We start from the raw sequence: 20,203 nt of genomic DNA on the forward strand, positions 1-20,203 counted from the left end.
AATGAAGCTGGCTTGTGGCTGGGTTTTGTATATGACTCTTTGCATCAACAAGGCTTCTCTAGTCAGGTGAACAATTCATCCAGTTCACAATCTCTCTTCTTCAAGTCAGAGAACTTACCTACCTGGGTGACTGAATCAGAACTAAAGTTCACATTACCTAAATGATCAATCATTAAAAAAAAATATGCTCATGGTGAAAAGTGAGCTCAGAATATCCAAAAATCATTATTTTTCAATGGAAAATAACATTTCAGAAAAGTAACAGTGGGTCTGTTTCAGAGCTGTCTACGTCAATGAATAACCACATAAATACTTTTATATGCACAGGGTTCAAAGGCATTTTTGCATTGATCGCGTTGCAAGTCTTAAACAAAGGTTGATTCTATATTTCATTTTGAAAGACGGTATTAGATACCATAAAACGGTTATTTTACGTACATTAGCTATTCTGCTGTTGGCTCAACATTTTCTCCTTATCCATCTAAGAAACAGTAAGGATTTTTCGCCTGTGTTGTAAGATCAGAGCATGAGTGTCAGGTAAAGCAACACAATGGATTTAACTGCTCCTTCCCGCTGGTAAGTTCTACCCAGCTGGATCAATAACCCACAACCTAAGAAGGGTTTTCATGCCCATTACAGTCTATTGAACCACAGGAAAAAGTTGTCACTACTGCTTCCTCAAGCAAAACATGCATAGCCTTTTTTAAGCGCATACACTGCACAACAGGTACCTCCTTCAAGGCCATTGGGATCTGTCATTAGTCAGTGCTGGCATTAATAAACTCCTGTTTAAAATCTTGGAATACCTCTAACTGAATTGTTCTTAGGAAAAAACATCCAAAGACTGGATTTTTCCTGTATGTGAAAGCAGGAGGTCAAAATTTACCTTTAATGTTCAGAGGATAATTTAAAATGTCTTTTGATATTCAAACTACAACAACAATTGATGTGTCATTTCAAAAGCACAGCTGTATTTGCAGGTCTTCGCCACACACACCGGCACAGCATTTCTCAGTATATCCTTGGGCTCTCCCCTTAGGTCTTCTCAGCCACCACACTTCACTCACAGCCAGAGGAACCTCTACCCCAGTCTCCAACACCGTTCAGGTGGAGTCTGTGCATCGCAGCTACTTCCACAAATTGGTAGGGCTTCTCTATTACCAAATAAAAAAAATCTCCTGGCTTCTTATTCCTCATGTATAGCAATTCTCAAGCCACCAGCATGAAAGTGCACCCTTACATATGATGTTTTCATGCATATGAATCAACCTGCAGAACGCTAACACCAGCTTTCAGAGACTACATCTTGAAGTACCACTCAAACAGCAAGGAGTCATTTACGTTACACAGGCCATGAGCCACATCCAGTATCACATCTCAGCCACTACAAAGGTGGGTAGAATTTGAACCTGGAAGAAGAAACCTGGCTGACTGTTGCCTGAAAGAGAGTTTTTGGACCACCTGATCCTCCTTACCATTAGTAATTTCAGAATGCTGCAAGATCAAACTGCATCACAAATCTACACTAAAAGCCCTTTATCCAAGCACAGCCTGTTGGATTTTTGTTGTTTGTTTTTGGTTTCTTTCACTACTAAAATCATTTATTTTCAGTTCAGACAGGAACACATGGCTACAGGCAGCAGTTAAATCAACAGTTCTCACCTCTGAGATCTTGCAGAGGCAAGGACAAAAAGACAAGCAGTGTCTATAATCCTACTGCCCTCCGGCAACACTCATTCACTTAGGGGTTGCACCCAGCAAAAACCAAACTCTCCATGATTTCTGTGGGTTTTTTAAGAGGCTCTCAGACTTGCCCTTAAAGCAACAAAAGTCCTTTTCCTAGTGGTTTACAAAACTACAGCTATTTAACCCTCCCACTGCCACCTGCAAATATTGTTGATTGTTTCATCAAGGTCTAGTTCACTCGAATGCTGACTTTGAAGGCATTTGCTGTAGTTATACACCAGAGCATCTCTAGGTTCTCTAAAAGCTGCAACCATTCCTCCTCAGAAGAGCAGCTACATCTCTCACCCTGCAGCAGCCGACAAAACACGTTCACACAACTGCTCACTCTGCACCATCTACAGAAAAAAAGACCACTGACAGCTGAAGTTCAAGAGATGCCTCACCCAGTGCTGTAGCAGCACAGAGACCCTACTGATGAGTATTTTCTAAGCCTACTGGAGGATTCAGCACAGCAAGTTCAGTGACTGCCACTGCTCTTTGCAATCCTGCATCAGCACAGGAGTGCACTGTGGCTCACTGGGAGCATCCATACAACCTTCTTTTAGAGATCTATTTCAGTGTAATCACCTCAGTTTTCCCTTACACCCCTGGAAAGACTACAAGTGACTCAGGGCAGGAGGCCAAGTCAGGCGACTGAACTACCCACTGAGGACTCTTGGTTGACAGATACCTCAGCAGATCAGCCTCTCAGTCCAGACACATAGATTAACTGCTTAAAAATTGGTACTCTGAATGTCCACACTGATATCTGGCCTCCATTACATACAAAGATGCTGGGGGAAGTTAAAATTGTAAACTTGAGGAAGAGACAGTGCTTAACTCACCCTCTTCCAAGAGAGATCAAAACAGGCTTCTCCATCCCAATCAGAACTCGGAAAGCTTCATTAAGGTTTGCATAGGTGAAGTTTTCTGCTGCATCTCCGATAACCACGCAGTTTGGGTTTGTTTTATCAATCTCGGCAAATTCAGGGACAAGATCTACAAAAGGAAGAAAAAAAATTAATAAACCCACAAATCCCTTACCATTTCAGATCGCATTAGAACTGATGGGTTTTTCCCCAGATTTGTGTTTCCCTTCATTCATGACACAACACATTTAAAAAAAAAATAATAATTAAATAAAATCCAAGTCTGAATCAAGTGTTCTTCAGACCCTTCTATTCCTGACTGGATCCTGCTATTTATCTGTCCTACAACAAAGAGCAAAATAACCCATTTCCTACCCATGCCTTAGCTCCTGCCACCCACATCATCTAATAAGCATCTTGGCTTATTACACCCAAGCACCTAGATCCAAGGCAAACTCCTGGGTAGTTGGATGAAAGCATCTAACAGAAAGGCCAGGGTCCATCTTCTTTCTCCATACCCACGTTCTACAGAAGAAAACACTTAAAACCTCTGTCATGATAACAAAGACAACATAATGTCCTGCACAAGACCTCACATATCTCCTGGTCTTTGTGGCTAAGCAGCAGACTCCTCCATGCTCTTGCTGACCGCCAGCACAACTCTGTGCCTTCACCGTACCACCACCACAATGGGGATCTCACTCAGACCAGACCACTAAGGTTTATTCCACAGCCTCACAACTAAGGAAGAAGTTTTTCCCTGTAGGAAAACAACAGCCGGGAGCTATTCCCCACACAAGCTATGGGAATTCACTGCTCTACCAAAAACGCCCACATCCCTCTGGGCTGTCCCCTGTGTGTCCCAACATCTGCTGCAAGCATCATCCCACCATTGTGCACCAGCAAGTGCGGCCTCAGGCTGCGCTCCTTCAAAATGCGGCACGCTGCTGGGGCTGGGGCGGTGACTTCGGCCATGGAGATGTCAAAGCCCATGCCCTGGAGCTTCTTCACAAACTTCTCCCGGGTCGCTTGGGTTTCGTTAGTGCAGAACTGCAGCTTCAGACCAGCCGCTTTGATCCTGTTGAGTAAAAGCAGCAGAGGGGTTAACTAGACATAGAAAATGAGTGAAGAGTGTCAGTTTTGCTGTCCCACACCCAACTTGGATAATTACAATAAAAATGCAAAGATGATATTCCAGAAAAGCAACGGGATCCCTTACTGTGACCAAGACACATCTAAAACGTTGATTTGGGGCACTACAGCTGCAGTTTTCATGCGCAGAGTCCCTGCCATAGCATGTAGCTGCCCTTCTGGAGCCGAGAGCTAAGCGGAACACAGCAGCATAGGCAATGCCCACCATCCCCAGGATACAACAGTCTGTCAGGCACACACGCTCTCAACACATAAAAAAAAACCCAAACCAGTTCCTATTCTTTAAACTGGTCTATGGATGTAGACACACATGACCTGAAGACACTGCACTGCCCTGAGGACGGTAGCTGATGCAATACCCCTGGCTGTTAGCATTTTAACTTGGATTTTTACCTTTCCACTTATTCATCACCTGCTGCAGTGATCAGCTGGAGGTAACAGCAAGGCTTCGCACCTCTACAAACCCCAGGTAAGCCGCCAGCTAATTGCAGTAATGCTTATATCAGCAATGGGGTTGATATAAGTTACAGTTATTATTCGGTTACATTTATTATTTAATCTCTCATAAAACACCTGTGCTGTTACTTTGCGGGTAATCAAGAAAAATACGGTACTTCAACTGACTCAGTCATTAATGTTTACAGGTAAATGGCTTCTCAAGGGAAGAAAACACGGCCCCAAGCACCCAGAGCCAAGGACATGGTTCCTGTGGATCGGTACTCTGCAATCTTGTGCAAGCCCTCTGCCTCTGCGCAGCTTTGTTTCCTGCCCCAAGCTGCGGTGACCTACTGGGGATGTCACGACAAGCCCTCTTCTCCAAGGATGAGTTCCCAGCTATTTGGAGAACTAATGCATTTCAAAGTGGCCATGAGAAACCAGAAGTGCTGAAAAAGTATCACAATTTTTTTTAGAAATATTTGCCAAAGGGACTGTGACTCAGCTCCTCAAATATATTAAAATGCCTAATTTTTCTCAGGTTTAGTGTGAATTTGTACATAATGCCCCTGCCCATGGCAGAGGGTTGAAACTACATTTTAAAGTCCCTTCCAACCCAAAGCGTTCTGCGATTCTATAACTATCTTTGAGAACCTGAGCTCACACAGGTTCAGATACCTTGGTAAGTTTGGGTCTAGGCTTATTAATTCTTACTAAAGTATTATTACTTTTCTTTGTGTTAGGATGAAAAAGGACTTTCCTATTAGGAAAGCCCCTGCATTGATTCTCAAGACAATAAAACATGCTGGGTTCCTTTTCTAGGGAAGATGATCCCAACTGGTTGGTGCAAACACTAAAACCGCCTTGAGGCAACACATCTGATGATGAACTTCCCATCAAAGGATTCTTGGAAATCTGGTCCTGACCCAGAGAACTCCTTCTGCTCATTAAAAATGCATGCCAGTGTCTTCTTCAATAATGCTGGTGATTCATTTCTTTCTTATTATTTGTCTTTCCTAATCATAGGTATGTGAATTATCAATTACACTTAGTGGTTAATTGCCCTTCATAAAGATAGCTTTTCTATTTTAAATTAGGCAGTTAATATATTGTAACTAATAGCATCCACTTGTACATTATAAATATATCTTCATTGATTGGAGCAGTGAATGTGAGATTCACTTACAAGTTAATGAAGCAATTGAGTGAAGAAGTGCAGGGTGTACCCGGGGAATAATTATTGTTAATGAATTATGATGTGACCTTCTCAGAACAATGAACAATTGGTGTGACAGTGGGATGACAGTATTCCACATCTGTTATTCGAAACACGGCTTCAGCTGTAGTTAAAAAGCAAAGCAGTGTAATTTGGATACATAACAAACTTTAATGGAGTGTGCCATGGTTAAAAAAAATCTTATTCTAAACGCAGAACCTATCTGCACACTCTTAGGAAAAAAAATCCCATGATTCATGACTGCCTGGAAGCAGATATTTGTTGAATTAAGAATTTACTCTTTCTCTTCCTAAAGGTCAATGAAATGACCAGGAACAACACTAAGCGCTGACTTGCACAGACAAACAAGCACCCTCACGGGTCAGCTCGGTCAAAGCAAAGACTCAGTTTTCCTATACTACAAATAAAACTTCCTTCTAAGAATTTCGGATGAAAAACAAGAGCTACACTTCTGAAAGGCTTGACCAAAGCAGAAGCAGTCTGGACACATCCTGGACTGCTTCACGCCTTTGTGGCCACCAGCAATCACCACTCGACAAACGAGCTCAGTAAATGCTCAGGATCAGGTGAGGTCTACAAAGAGTTAGGTCAGGCAGGTCAGAAAATGGGAGTCCTCTGGTGAAACATAAAAAGGACTCCAAAAAATATCCTGGAACACTAAACAAAAGAAAAATATCAAGAACTCCAGAAAAAACTTATTTCTACAAAATTATCTTTTCAACGAAAAGCCACCTTCTCCTTCAAATTAGCATCTCTAAAAAGACCCTTGGCTAGCTCTCTGCCAAATCCTCATACAGCAGTCACACTCACCGGTACATGCATGATCGTACACCCAGCGGGACAAATCCATCCCTTGATGCTCAGCATGAGGACCATGAGTGGAACCTGCAGGCCTGCACATGTCAGCAAACAACTGAGCTTAAATAATTAGGGAGAGCTTTTAACAACACCTCTACAGGGGGGAAATCCTGACTCTGCTCATGTTTACAGCAAAACTCTCCTTCAGTTTTCACGGTCGGGCTTTGCACCAGCAGAAACTAAAAGAGACAACTTGAAGGGCTCTGACGGAGGCTGCAAGTCTGCAATGCATGGAGGGCACTGCTGCTAATCTGGCCAGTTTAGCGGGAAACCTCAAGCTACCAAGCTGACCCAGCGCTTGCACTTCAAGAAGCACATGCAGAGCATGTTACTGCCATTTCTAGTGCTGGCAAGTGTGGAGATGTCAGGAGAAGAATAAAGAACAAAATTTGTAATGTGATGCCTTGTGAGATAAAGAGCAAGGGATTAGATACCTGCAAGTAGAGAAGAATGAGGCAACAGCAAATGAAATACACAACACACATTTTATCAAGATCTCCAGTGTATTACAGATTTATCAGCACCTATATTACAGAAGTGCAGGCACACCCAGGAAACCCAGTCAATCAGGGCTTCAGCTGACTTCTATACATCGTGGCTGCGATAAAGATCCCACTTAAACTCCAGAAGCACTAGAAATCGATCCTGATTAGAGTGCAAGCCGAGCACACCGACAGGCAGCACTGTGCTCCATGCTGCAGGGACTCTGCATGGTCCCGGTAGCCACGGACATCCCGAGGCCACCTCTCGCTCCCCATTTGGGGCCATCCACAGGCTCACCGTCAGACAAATCCACTCCGTTTCCAACAGGACTGCTCAGAGCACTCCTAATGCCTACGAGCAGGAATGGGGGAACTTGAACTTCACCTGCATGCAGGGAGCTAGGCGTGAAGGGAGAGCAGCTTCTGACCTTTTGGTGTCACAAATGGCAAATTGGGCTAAAAGCATCTCTGAAGCAAAAGACGCTTGTCGGAGCCCCTCTTGGTGGGGACAGCAGAGCACACAGGGCAGCCGGGAGTAGACGAGGGGTCCAGCTGCACCCCCCCAGCTGCGAGCTGCACAGGCTCCGCTGCAGCGCCGGCAGTGCTGGCAGAGCAGGCGCTGGCAGCCCAGGGAGCTGCCGTGGCACACAGGCGCTGAAGCAAAGGACAAGTCACTTTCAAGCCCAAAACGATAAGCGGAGAGATGAGCACTGAACCAACACACCAACAGGTGGGGAAGGAGACCTTTTCTAAGCCTCACCAGAAGAGGGATTGAAGCCCACTCCAAGCCAAAACAACCGCTTGGTCACCCAGCAATCCCTAAATCTAGAACTGGGGCACCCACCTGGCTCCAGGCATGCCGTGAGCACACGCATAGGGGAAAGATGGAAATGAGGTTTTTAATTTCAGCCCCGAGCTGCCCCTCACGCTACGCCAGCTCTTTGAACTGACCTTTACCTCGTTCTGCTGGAGCAGGACACGACGCTGAGTGACAATGTCCCACAATGCAATTACCATGCGTCAGATGAGCCGGTCCCTTACAAATCACCTCGAACTTTACACATCTGCTGGCTGTCAGCATCTGCCAGGTTCACTCACCCGAAAATAATGAAAAAACTCTCATTATTGCTCCATAACAGGTAAAGTGTTAGGACAATTATTAGACATCCTGACTGACCTTGTGCAGACTTAACCAACTGCCCTTGCCAACCTTTACGGGCAGCCTTTGGGCACATAAAACACAAAACCTGTTCCTTCAGATGATGTAAAGGTTGCGACACCAGTAGGAAAAGAAATGGCCCTGGAATCTAGGCTGGAAGCCATCACTCCTTAAATTCACATTGTTCTGCACATGGCAGATGCAACTAAGAACATGGCATAAACCTACACTTCAGGCTTCCCATCTTTGGTCACTGTCTTTTGCAGCGAAGGTTTTTCCTACCACAGGAGCAGAGGGAGAATCCTGCCCACAGCCAGCCGGTACTGTGCAGATGGGCAGGGCGGCAGAAAGCAAAACCCTGGAAGAGGCAACAAACCTGAGCTTGGCAACTGTCCAACGCCAACTTCAAAGGGGTCTGGAAGAGCACTGGTTATGAGATTTCCAGAACTGGCTTTTTATTCTGCTTTTCTTTTTGCACAGTGTTGTGGTTTTGTTTGTGGGGTTTTTTTTTAATTTAGAAGAAAAGAAAGCGTGCTAAGCACTTATGCTATTTGACTCTTTTGCATCAGCAGACAAATACCAGCGTGCTTCACTGTAAACTTGTCAGCACTCCAGTATCACCTCTGAAACACAGGGAAATAAAATAACAGTACCAGAGAGTTATCTACCTGCAACCAAACAATAAAACCAGGACTTGTGCAGCAACGCCATTCTCCTACCTGGGCAGCATTAACATTTGCTTATTGCCCTCTGCAGGGTGCTGGTGCTACAGGTAAAGCATCTCCTGTCAAGAGAAGAAATCAAGCAGAGAAGAAACTGAGCATAATGCTCAAAAGTAGAAATGACTTGCCTAGTTTCAAGGGCAACACAGATGAAAGAGTTTGAACAGAGCAGAGATTTATACCAATTCTTTAGCCTGCCTGGCTGATGGAGAACCACAGCACGTGATGTGTTTTAGCCAGCATCTAAAAAACACTCAAAATGACAAATTGCAATGGGTTTTGCAACAAGAGATCAGTCCTAGTCCTCAAAAGCTTGCGTAACAGTGGGAAAAATCTCATCCAGACCACAAAATGGTGAGTGAACAGGACAAAGGGAGGTATGAAAAGCTTCTGTGCCTTCAGACACTAGTGACTAGCAGGCAACAGGATGTTTTTCCATTGCCCATGAAAGCCCTGGCTGGCCCTGCCCCAGCTGGGAAGTAATTCACCTAGCAAGTCACACACTGCTCTCCAGAGAAGGCAAAGACCCTCTTCTAGCCCCTGTGAAGACAGGTTACATCTCAGAGTCTCAGATTATATCACGTTTATGAATTAATGTAAATCCTGGGCCTGATCGTGCAGGCTTTTCATAGGAGAACCTCCCACTGCCAGAGGGGAACCTCAGTGCTGGCTGAAAGTGATAACCCCTTCTGGGGTCCAGCTGTGGAAATGCCTGTGTGTGGGGAGGACATTCGCTCTGTTTTACGTGCCCTCTGCTTAAAAAGTGTATTTGTGGCAATAATGTCTCATACTTCCTTCACAAATCTTCATTCATACTATTTCAGTGGCTAGCATTTTTCATCTTTAATTTCAGCTTCTCAGATAACACCGAGAAAAATCATTATTTCAGAAGTCTGAAGGAGACCAGCCATAAAATTCTTCATCCATCCTTAAAGTCATCTGGCCAGTTTTTATAGCCCAAGCCTCTCCCAGTTCCACAGAAACACTGAACTTCCCTGTGTTTTGCTTGGTGGGTGCAATGAATCATAGAATCATAAAACCATAAGACGGATTGGGTTGGAAGGGACCTCAAAGCCCACCCAGTCCCACCCCGTGCCCCGGGCAGGGCCCCCTCCCCCCAGCCCAGGCTGCTCCCAGCCCCATCCAGCCTGGCCTTGAGCACTGCCAGGGATGGGGCACCCACAGCTGCTCTGGGCAGCCTGGGCCAGCGCCTCGCCGCCCTCACGGGGAACAATTTCTGCCTCACAGCTCATCTGCATCTCCCCTCTCCCAGCTTAAGGCCATTCCCCCTTGGCCTGTCACCACGTGCCCACGTACAAAGCCCCTCTCCAGCTTCTTGCCGGCCCCTGTAGGTGCTGGGAGCTGCTCTAAGGTCTCCCCGGAGCCTTCTCCTCCCCAGGCTGAGCAGCCCCAGCTCTCCCAGCCCGGCTCCATAGCAGAGGGGCTCCAGCTCCTCTGACCATCTTCACAGCCCTTGAGATGAGATCAGAGGACTGTGGATGAAACCCCACGCATGCTCCTGTGACACAGCAACCTTGGCTTGCCTTCTGCTTGTTCCTTCCCTATCCCAGTGTCCGAACCTTTCTTTCCATTCCTCTGATTTCTGTCATCCTCACAGTATGTTCAAACTGCTTAAATCTTGCTGTCACATCTCAGATGATACTTTTGTGCCATGATCTCCTGGTGTTGCCATTCTCTGATGTCCTGTCATCGCTCCCAAGCATAACTGAGCTCATTAAAACTCCTGTTCTCCAGTGGTGCAGCTTTCTGCTCCATATAGCAAGGCTGGCCTGACAAATCCGTACACGCAGTGCTTTTTGGCCCCACTCCCCCTTGCTTTGAGACACTATTTGACAGCAAAAACTGAAAAATCATGGAATTGTAGTTCAAAGTAAACTTTAAAAAAATACCAATATCTTTATTGAAGTAATTTCACCCATTTGGAATTTTTCACAGGTAGAAATAAATACTGGAAGTTGTACATCAAAACAAACACAAAGTCCATCTCATCCTGAATTCTCTACAAAGGCTGCCTCTCTCTGACCACTGAATACAGCTCGATACCAGAATTACTGAATTACCTGATACCGTAAATCATATTCCACCTGCCTGAACAGAAGGGTAGACAACAGATTTGTCTACAGATTTGTAGACAAACAACAATATGTCACAACAGTGAAATCCAGAATTAAGTATTTAATAAAAAAAAAAAAACACCAAAAAACCATGCTTTTGAAGTGAATCTGCAGAAAGGAAGTACAAAGCAGAACATAAAAAAAAAAAATCTTTCTGGTTCATTACGTTCAGTAATAAAATGCATTTAATTGCTGCAGATTACCAAATTAGCTTAAAGTACTACACCTAGCAGTCCCAGACTTTAACCGCACTGCAGGAACTGAATGAGGGCTTCTCACTTTGTCTTGTAGTGGCTGGCCCATTGTTTTGTTGCAGCAACTTAATACCGAGTATAGTTCAAATATATGGGTGAATTTTGCAACAAACGCAAACTCCGGTTTACTGGTAATTCTGCACTTTGGAGAAAAAAAAATTAATCTGAGTTTTGCGGATTCAGTCAGCATGAACAGGTCTGAAATATATTAATTTGCATTAAGCAAAACACTTTTATGGACAATATAATGACTCATACTCCAACAGCTTTCATTCTCTGCTAAAAGCAGTTGCATTGTTTTGCCTCTGAAGCTACTCATTATTCTATTAAAATTTCAGCCAAAACCAAGTTATCTTTGTCACGGTCAAATTCTTACTTTGTATACAAACAGCACCTGTTTGTAACTAATGAATTCTATTTCTCAGGAAAAGAAAGTAAATTGCCAAAGGGTTTTATTTAGCCTGTTTTGTAGAGAAATAATTCACTTGCACGTGCTCTGCTTACCTACTTTAGAAGGTACCATACCATTTCACTACATTAGCTCAAAGACCAAGCTGCATTCCAGCAAACTTACTGTGATTTTAATCTGGAAGCAATCAGCAACTAATTCCAGCATATCACTTGCAAAGACAGCATGAAATCTGAACGGCAATACTGCTGAGGATATGCAAAGAATCAGGCTCAATTCTAAGATTCCAGACTGAGTTCACCAAACATGAAAGGTGGGGAAAAGAAGTTACTACCACAGTGGTAAGCTGAGACAATTTTCAAGTTCTAAAGCACAGAATGAGGCAGTGCTGCTCATCTACTTCAGGGATTAATCAGTATTTATACAAGGTAGTGGACAAACAAGTACGTTAGGTAGTAGGTATCACTATAGTATCTTCTATTATTCTTTATTGGCAAATATTTGCACAGCACATAATCATGCTGATGGACAGGTAAGTAGCTCAAGACCCTAAAGGTTAATGATGTTTAAATGCCACAAGCATAAGCACTTACTCATGCAATTTGTGTAGACAGCACTCGGAGCAGCCACAACTTCAGGGACACAGGTCTTTTTAAAAAAATCACGAACACTGCTGATTAGGAAAGCAAGTATGTATTAGGAAGGTCCACTGCTCTCAGAAAACTGAGGCCATAGCTAATGCTAGAGACTAGAGTGGAGTTTTTGACAACTCTGCAGCCCCTGAGGATCAGCTCCTGGACCTCCTTCTGGCTCTGTCAGTGAACAGCTACATGACAATACAGAATCGCTTCATCTTGTTGTGTCTCTGCTACTTCAGGAAGGGCAGGTGACACCAACCCCTCTTTGGGATCCACAGACAGAAGGTGTAGAGTTACGGGCAAAGACAAATGAACAGATAATTTGCACAACAGTATGTGAAGTTTATCTGCAAGTCTCTTTCTAGGAGAAACAACAACTTTGCTAGCGCATGTCCTGAAGGCACAGCCAGCCTTGAAACTCTGAACATCTGCGGAGCCTGTGCTAAGCCATGCTTCAGTTTTCTTCTGCGACAACAAAGATTTCCTACTCCTTGTCGCACACACTCTTTCAGATGGCTCTTTGTAAAGTCACAACTGTCCCACCTGAACCCCCGCACACTGAATTGCTTTACAGCTCCCGTTCCGCTTGTTCTTCTCACAATCTTCGCCTTGTTAAGACTCTCCAGGTATTTTATTTTAACATGACTGTCCAGCTGCTCCACAGCCTCCCTGCTCCCCAGATTTCCGTTGCTCTTTTAAAGGACTCTCTAGAAAGTTGCGCTAACAGATGCACTATACGGGCCAAACAACAGGATGTTGTAAATGTCCAACTACTGTGTGCTTTTCATATGGATATGCTAATGGGAACACTATCAGCACACAGCTGTAAATGCAAATAACAGAGCACAGGCTGAGCATCTTTTATGGACGTTTAACCACCTTCTGTCTTGTAAGAGACCAGCTCCCTGCGATTTGTAAGATAAAAAGCGAATAGCTCACCTCGTGTCAATGCTGTGTAAATCAATTAAGACAATAACAGCACAGCACAGAGAGACTGTTACGGCTGGCTCCAGAAGAAGCCTTTAAGTCACCGATGGGGCTTTCTGATCTTGTCCATGGGCTTTCTGATCTGCTCCACAGCATCTGCCAGTTAACTGCATACACTCGGAAGAGATGTGTTTTATTTAACTCTGTTATGCCACAGTAAATTAAACCAAGAAACATTACAGGTTAGAAGTTTTAAAGGGCCAAATTATCTTATCAAGCTGCTTTTCGATTTTCTAGTCATCCACCACTCCACTATCCCCACCTAAAGTTAGCAATAGCAGCCCCCCGGTGGATTTAATAACATTCCTGGCACTCTAGCTTCTGGGTTAAACCAGGGCTGCCCATGCCTTTAGGCACACAGATGCCTGTCTGCCATAGCCCAGCTGAATAACAAGAAGGATCCAGATTCGCCTTATCATTATGCAAGTGCGTAAGGAGGTCTGCTCTGTACAACAAATACTTCCATGGCTTATCCTTTCAGTACATACCGAAACCTAAGATATTTCACAGGTAAACTTTATCAGAGATGCAGGTACATTAGCAATAAATAAAGCATTCCCAGTCGTAACACTTAGTGTTCCTCACACAAGTTATACCAACTCAGATAGTGACTACTGATGCTTTCCTCAGGAGGGTCTCCACAGCACTGGGAAGTGCGTTACTGAATGTCATCTTGGTTGGGATGTTTCAGTGTCCGTCAGCTTCTTCGGTCATTTTTTTCCACTCCATCTGACTCTACTGCTAGCTAAAAACAAACAGATGAGAGAACCACACCCCTGTAGCCATCATAAATATAAAACGGGCCAAATTCCACTGGCAGAAATTACATTGCTATTCTCTCAAATACTAACTCAAATAACTGCAGAGCAGAATTTGGCTGAAATCAAGAAGAATCATGCAGCAAATATAGTTTTAAGGAGCTGAAATGCCTTCAGTCACGTGCAACCGATGACAAATGAAAATATTTACTTATGATTTTTATTGGTGTGTACTATATGTTGTTATGCAAAGTTAATTACTGTAATGGTGTGGGAGATGATGTAGCAAGGCAATCTGAAGAGAACAGGTCAGCTGTCATATTATGAGAGTCCCCATCTGTAGTATAAATTATCAAAATGGTATTTAAGACTCCTATTGAACATATATATGCACTAAAAGATTTTTGACATGTCTTTTAGCAAAAGATCTCAATTTGAATTAGTTATAAAGTTCCTATCTATCTGCAATTATTTGTTAATTGATACAAAAATGAATTCATTTTAAAAAGAGCTGCTTTTAGCTTTAATCCACCTGCTTGAAACCACCGAGCTGTACTATGACGCAGACAAATATTAATGACCAACTGGCAATAGGATAATGAGTCAACAACAATTTTAAATGGTGTGAGCTAGCACAATTACTAACCTAATAGGCAGATAAATAAGGCTACTCCACTTTACTCAGGGAAAACGATTATTCTTAACCATTACACTGAACGATCCAAACAAAGCGTTTGGGGTTGTTTTTTTCCCCTTCCTGGCACTTCTCCATACTGACTTCTGCCATTCCCAGTTTCAACAGCTACCACCACCTCTTCTCCATTGATCATTGATATGAAACTCCTCGGAGCCCACGTATGCCAAAACCAACCACCAATTCCCAGCATGCTCCCTCTGAAACAAGCCTCATGCACAGAGCTGAGGAGAAGCCCAGCAGCCCACGAAGCAGTGCGGCATTGTCACCCCTCCGGCAGCACAGCAGGCACCAGCAATGCTCACCAGATCCTGACCAAAACAGATCGACTTGCCCAGCACAGTTCTCAGAAGCCCGTTGCTAGATCACCTCTCCAAACTGTCCTCAAAGACCCCGGCAGCCCCCACCGGGTCAGACAGGCTGGATTAGCTACAGAGTTGCAGAAACCTCTGAGGAGAAACAAGGGCTTAGACATTTCCAATGTTTCAAGAGGAAGTCTGTAATATCTTACATTTAGCCCAAGGCCAGAGTTTCACTGCTGTTTCACTGGCATATTTCTGATATTGCTACCAGTTAAATTGCAGTTTACATTGCCTCCATAAAGGAGGTTTCAGCAGATGCAGTGACAAAAGTTAATAAATAACAGCCTGCAACCCAACAAAAAAGAAAGTTTAAAAACCTACAAGAAAAAAACAGTATGCCAAAAGGATCTGGTAAACTGTGATGCAGACCTTATTGAATATGTCCTGGTTTTTAAATAAACAATCTGATCTCCAGCAGTAATTACATAGTTGTTATTTATGTTCACTTTGTCCATGTCTGGAGGCCTCAGCTATGATCCAGGCTGTCCCATGCTACGCACTGCACAAACTTGGCATACGTGATGGTCCCCACAGAAAGCACCAATTGGCAAGAAATGAGAGGAGGGTAGTAAGGTTCTCCTGGAAGATGGAGAGCAGGAGAAGACTGTCCTTCACCAACAGACCGGCACGGGCATCAGCCTCAGCAGGAAGCAGTATTAGCAGGATTTGAGCAAGGCAAGAAGGAAAGCCAGGGAGCTGTAATCCAGGCAGAGCCCACCCCAGCAGTGCCTGACCCTTCGCAGTCAGCAAACAGGCTGCTTTACAGAGAAAAACAAACGCCTTCATTTTGCTACAAGCCTTTTCTCTTAGGGTTCCTCTTGAGTCCTGAGTCTGTAGCACAAGTACAGAAAGGCACGAGAACAGAAACCTCTGTGAAATATTGTGTAAAAGGGACATGAAGGAATGGGAACACAATCCCTTGGAAAACCCACGTGCCACAGGATTTCAGTACAATGTCTTTATAAAAGCAACTTTTCTCTCTGCCTAGTTTCACCGAATTCCCTTGGCGCGCTGCTCTTCTGTCAGCATTCTCAGCCCCCATGGCTCCCTCCGGCTGGCTGGGGCCAGCTGAGCACCACAAATGGGCCAAGAGCCTCAATAAGCTTTCAATTTGCTTCAAACACTGCTTTCTGACAGCACTGGAAAGTCGTCCTGTAGACAAAAACAGAAAATTCATCCAAAGACACTTTATGTGCCTGTTACACGTATATTAAGAAATACGAACAAAGATATAATTAAAAAACAAACACAAAACCAACAAAGCAGCAGCAAAGCCTTCTTCTATCACCAGTACATTTGGATCTTCTCTGGTTTTGCCTTTTCCATGGCAGTTCCACCAACAATTAGGCATGTATTTAACTAACCTCATACAATTAACTGTAGTGATTTCATTATTTCTTCCTGCATTATTTCCCTGCTTGATAAAGCACTCACCACAAGTATGTTTGTGTTGGGTGGCCACAGAAAACAGAAGCCACAGAGGTGCTCGCCAAGGAGGCTGTCAATGTTTCACACAGGTTCAGTATTTAGATATTTAAAACATTTCAAGTGGGGTACACACAGCAGCACTCGCCACATGAAAGGATCCTGCAGCAGGTTAGTGAAACATCACGCAGAGCCAAAAGGCTCTTCAAGAAACCCATGACCTCCTCCAGCAGGGCAAACGCACAAACTAGTACCTATCTTTAAATAAAAATGGCCTTGCAGACATTGCTCTCCCTGGTCCCATCCTCCTCTGCTCAAGCAGGGCCAATACAAACACGCTGGCAAGTCAACCTAGTTAACCGAAGTGAGTTAAGTTAAATTAATGAACTCACTGTCTGTTTAGCAGCGGTCACTCAGCTTGTGTTAACTGGATTGCATTACTCAGCTAAAAGGGAAGCAGTTCACTACTTGTGGGCGCTGGAAAGTAACTCGTCATAACAGTATTTTGCTTTTGAGTCGCTTACAAGCTGGGCAATCATTAACTGCACCCCTGAAATTCTCCATTTCTGCTGCATTGCAAGTTCTGTGCAAGAAGCCCCAGCTAACCTGACAGCAAAGCTAACCAATGTACAGCTGCACCGTGCCAGCGTGGGCCATATTTTTTAAATTATTACAGGGGGAACGTGCCAGATCTCCCACCCATTGCCCGCTCCCGCCGCACGTGCGGTGACGACAGCAAGTACAAAAATCAAGCGGGATGTCACCTGCGCGCGCTGCTCCGGGCCCCTGTCCCCTGTCCCCATCAGCCCAGGGACAGCGGAGCCACAAGCTCAGTGGACACACTCACAGCTTAAAAAAGCCTAAAAACCACCAAGGTGATCCAAAATGTTCACGTTTGCTGCCCTGTCCCGCTCAGCTTCACACAGCAAGCCGAGGGGCTCCACAGCCGGGGCTGTCGCAAACCCCGACCCCCGCGCGGCCTCGGGTGCAGCTGCAAAGCCCAGGCCAGGCCCGCACTGCGCGTTTCGGGGCGCCCGGCCCGCACCGCCATGCTCAGGGGTGCCCCCCCCGCACCCCGGGCGGCCCCTCACGCCGCCGGCCGCCTCCTCCTCCCCCGGCGGGGGGCCCAGGCCGGGCCGCGCCCCGCCGAGCCGAGCCAAGCCGAGCCGCCGGCACCCACCTGCGCACCGCCTCCACCGAGCCGGCGATGGGCACCCCGCCGCCCTCGCCGCCGCTGTCGTAGAGGACGCCGCTGACATCCAGCAGCAGCCCCCGCACCGCCCGCGCCCAGGCCGCCATCTCCCCCGGCCGCGCCGCGGGGGCTGCCGGGAAATGGAGTCTGAGGCGGGCGGGCGGGACCGCGCCTCACGCCCGGCGCGATTCGCTCCGCCGCCGCCGCCGCGCCGCCTCTCCATGCACTTATTAATTTATTTTGGGGTTTTTTAAGAAGGCACCTGAGGCCGCACGGGCCAGGTTTGGCTTTTCCAGGAGACGGCAGCAGCAGCGCGGCAGTGCCCGGCGGCTGCAGGCAGCCCCAGAAGCGCGGCTCCTCTCCTCAGGCGGGGCGAGCCGGGCTGCCCGCCGCCAGCAGCCGGCCGAGGGGGCCGGCCGGGGACGAGCGCCCGGCGGGTCAGCGAGGGCCGGGGCTTGCTCCCCGTGTCGCCATAAGCCCCCTCAGGCATGGCATCCCCGGGGAAAAAAACTTCCATCCTCTGAAACCCACATGGCACCTGAGCCAGAAGCTGTCAAGAGCGTAGGCAACATCCGTGTTCTCTTCAGGATTTATACTACTTGTGTCATTTCTGGAAGGGCTCCAGACCCTCAGCGATACCTTCGTGTCAGCACCCGGAGCCTTGATTTGGGCCAGGCTTTCCCAAAGCACGAGACACTTGGCATCCATCTTCCCACCCATCCCGCCGCTTCCCCGTGGCGCGGGAGCGTGGCTGGACGGACAGTGGTGCGAGGGCAGATCCCCACACCGCTCCCGCAGCCACCGCAGAGCCAGGGTTCACCACACACCCCGCAGGCAGCCCGCACCGCCTCTGCGGGTCTGAGGAAACTGAGGCAGGACAGGGTTTGGCCCTTGGGGACCGTGGCACTGAGCCACGCAGCGGCACAAGGCTGGTGGGACCCATGTCAGCTCAGCTGAAACACTGATGGGGCCATGCCCTGCCTCGGTATCTTCTACATGCCCAGCACTTCATACAGACCACAGAGAAAAAAACCCTGGCTCATCATATAAAGAATTGAACCGATCCCCTCCATTTTACAATCACGGATAAGACTTTATCAGCTGTGTTCTAGCTTTACAGATAACATTGTTTTCTCCCTTGATAAAGCCCAAATGCTTTCTTATTGCTAATTCCATCAATAGCATGCCACGACTCCCAGAATATTTAAGGAGTTGTCGTGGAATTATAGTTCACTTTGTTTTAAGAAAAGCAGAGGAGCCTTGGCAGCATTGATTTGCATCACCGCTTCTGCCATAGCCTCTGGCTTCTCCTTAAAGATAATATCTAAACTGTGAAATTCATTAAATAGATCCAGAAATGGATCAGGTTATTTAAAACAACATTACTAATGGCGCAGTATCTCGGCTGTCTCCACCGATAGTGAACATTGTCTTGGATAATGTTATCAGTCCAGGACACCCGCTATGAATATTGATCCACAGCTTGTTACAGCCATCACTTGCCGTCAGGACAGGTCAGGGTTGAAACCCACCTAGCATCAAAGCAATTTAAAGACAGAACTCGGGCTGAATTTTAATGCTTGAGCTAGGAAACGGACCAACTTCAAACGCTCTGCTAAAACTAATCCACAAACCTATGCTTTTTCGTGTGTGCCTTTTCACATGCATGTATGTCTGTAGGTCAGTGTGCATGCATGGATGATACTTGAAGATGTCTGCTAGCTCACAAATTAATCTCAATGCTGCAATTTACCTCCTCAGCTCCCGCAGACACAACTCAATCAGAAGTATTTGTAGTTTCACATAGATCAGATTTTTTTTCCTTCAAACACAAAAAAAATACCTAGCACTGCCAAGGCTTTTGAGCATTCTTAAAATACTGAGCCATACACTTATTTACCATACAACAATACTTACGGTTTGTCCACATAGTTTGAAAGTAATGTTATGCCACAAAAAGAATCTTGTTTCAAAAACATTAACAGGATCTGCCCTAAGACTTCATACCCATTTTCTTTATTTGATCTCGCTTTTGTACCAAGCTGTTCAGTGGCTGCAGCTGCTCCTCCCCTTTTTCTTCTCCTTCTTCTGCACCTCAAGGAACCTGAAATACATTAGCAATAATCAACTACCACGCACCACTGTTTTCCAGTTCACCACCACCTTCACTTTTATGCACTTTTTACCACTTTTAGGGTACATCCCTAAAACTAAGATTTATCCTTCTGCAGCTTTAGTGTGTGAACTCCTCAGGACTGAGCTCCTTTCTCTTCTGCTGGTGTGGGGTAGCCCATACCAGAGGCCAGTGCCAATCAGGTTCTTGGATGCTGCCACCACATAATTAACAGTAACAATTACTTGTAACCACATTACCCTGCCCATCTTCATCTCATCTCTTGCTCTCCTATTATCTTAAGGCCTATGCCTTTGCAATTGCAAATAGAAAGCCCAATTCTGCTGAGGCTGAGATGCCAGTCAAGAGGAAGAGGGCTGTGGTCTGCACCTCTTCCTGGGAATAAAAGCAGGTTGGAATAACAGGTTCCTACCAAGGGCTGCCTTCCCTGGCCTCCTCTGGCTGAAGGGTGCCCCTTCCTTCACAGAATGAATCATAGAATCAGAGAACGGGTTGGGTTGGAAGGGACCTCAAAGCCCACCCAGTCCCACCCCGTGCCCCGGGCAGGGCCCCCTCCCCCCAGCCCAGGCTGCTCCC

The 20,203-nt window shown here is 45.9% G+C and overlaps 1 protein-coding gene across 5 annotated transcripts in view; it reads right to left on the minus strand.

The window, feature by feature from the left end:
* Window positions 1-17,640, minus strand: part of LHPP (phospholysine phosphohistidine inorganic pyrophosphate phosphatase) — an 89,220-nt gene extending 71,580 nt beyond the window's left edge. For 4 of the 5 annotated variants that reach the window (XR_008747711.1, XM_055807519.1, XM_055807540.1 and 1 more), the window contains exons 1-3: window positions 17,482-17,639; window positions 3,485-3,672; window positions 2,571-2,724 (exon numbers count right to left, since the gene is read on the minus strand). Coding sequence is in view for 4 of the 5 variants with exons in the window: in XM_055807519.1 (XP_055663494.1) it covers window positions 2,571-2,724; window positions 3,485-3,672; window positions 17,482-17,600 (461 nt within the window). In the remaining variant the exon portion in view is untranslated. Of the gene's footprint in view, window positions 1-2,570; window positions 2,725-3,484; window positions 3,673-17,481 lie in introns of all 5 variants that reach the window. The other variant, XM_055807527.1, reaches the window with a different exon arrangement.
* Between the last annotated feature and the right edge of the window lie 2,563 nt (window positions 17,641-20,203).

Source organism: Falco peregrinus, chromosome 1, assembly GCF_023634155.1.
Source record: "Falco peregrinus isolate bFalPer1 chromosome 1, bFalPer1.pri, whole genome shotgun sequence".
Classification (NCBI taxonomy): Eukaryota; Metazoa; Chordata; class Aves; order Falconiformes; family Falconidae; genus Falco; species Falco peregrinus.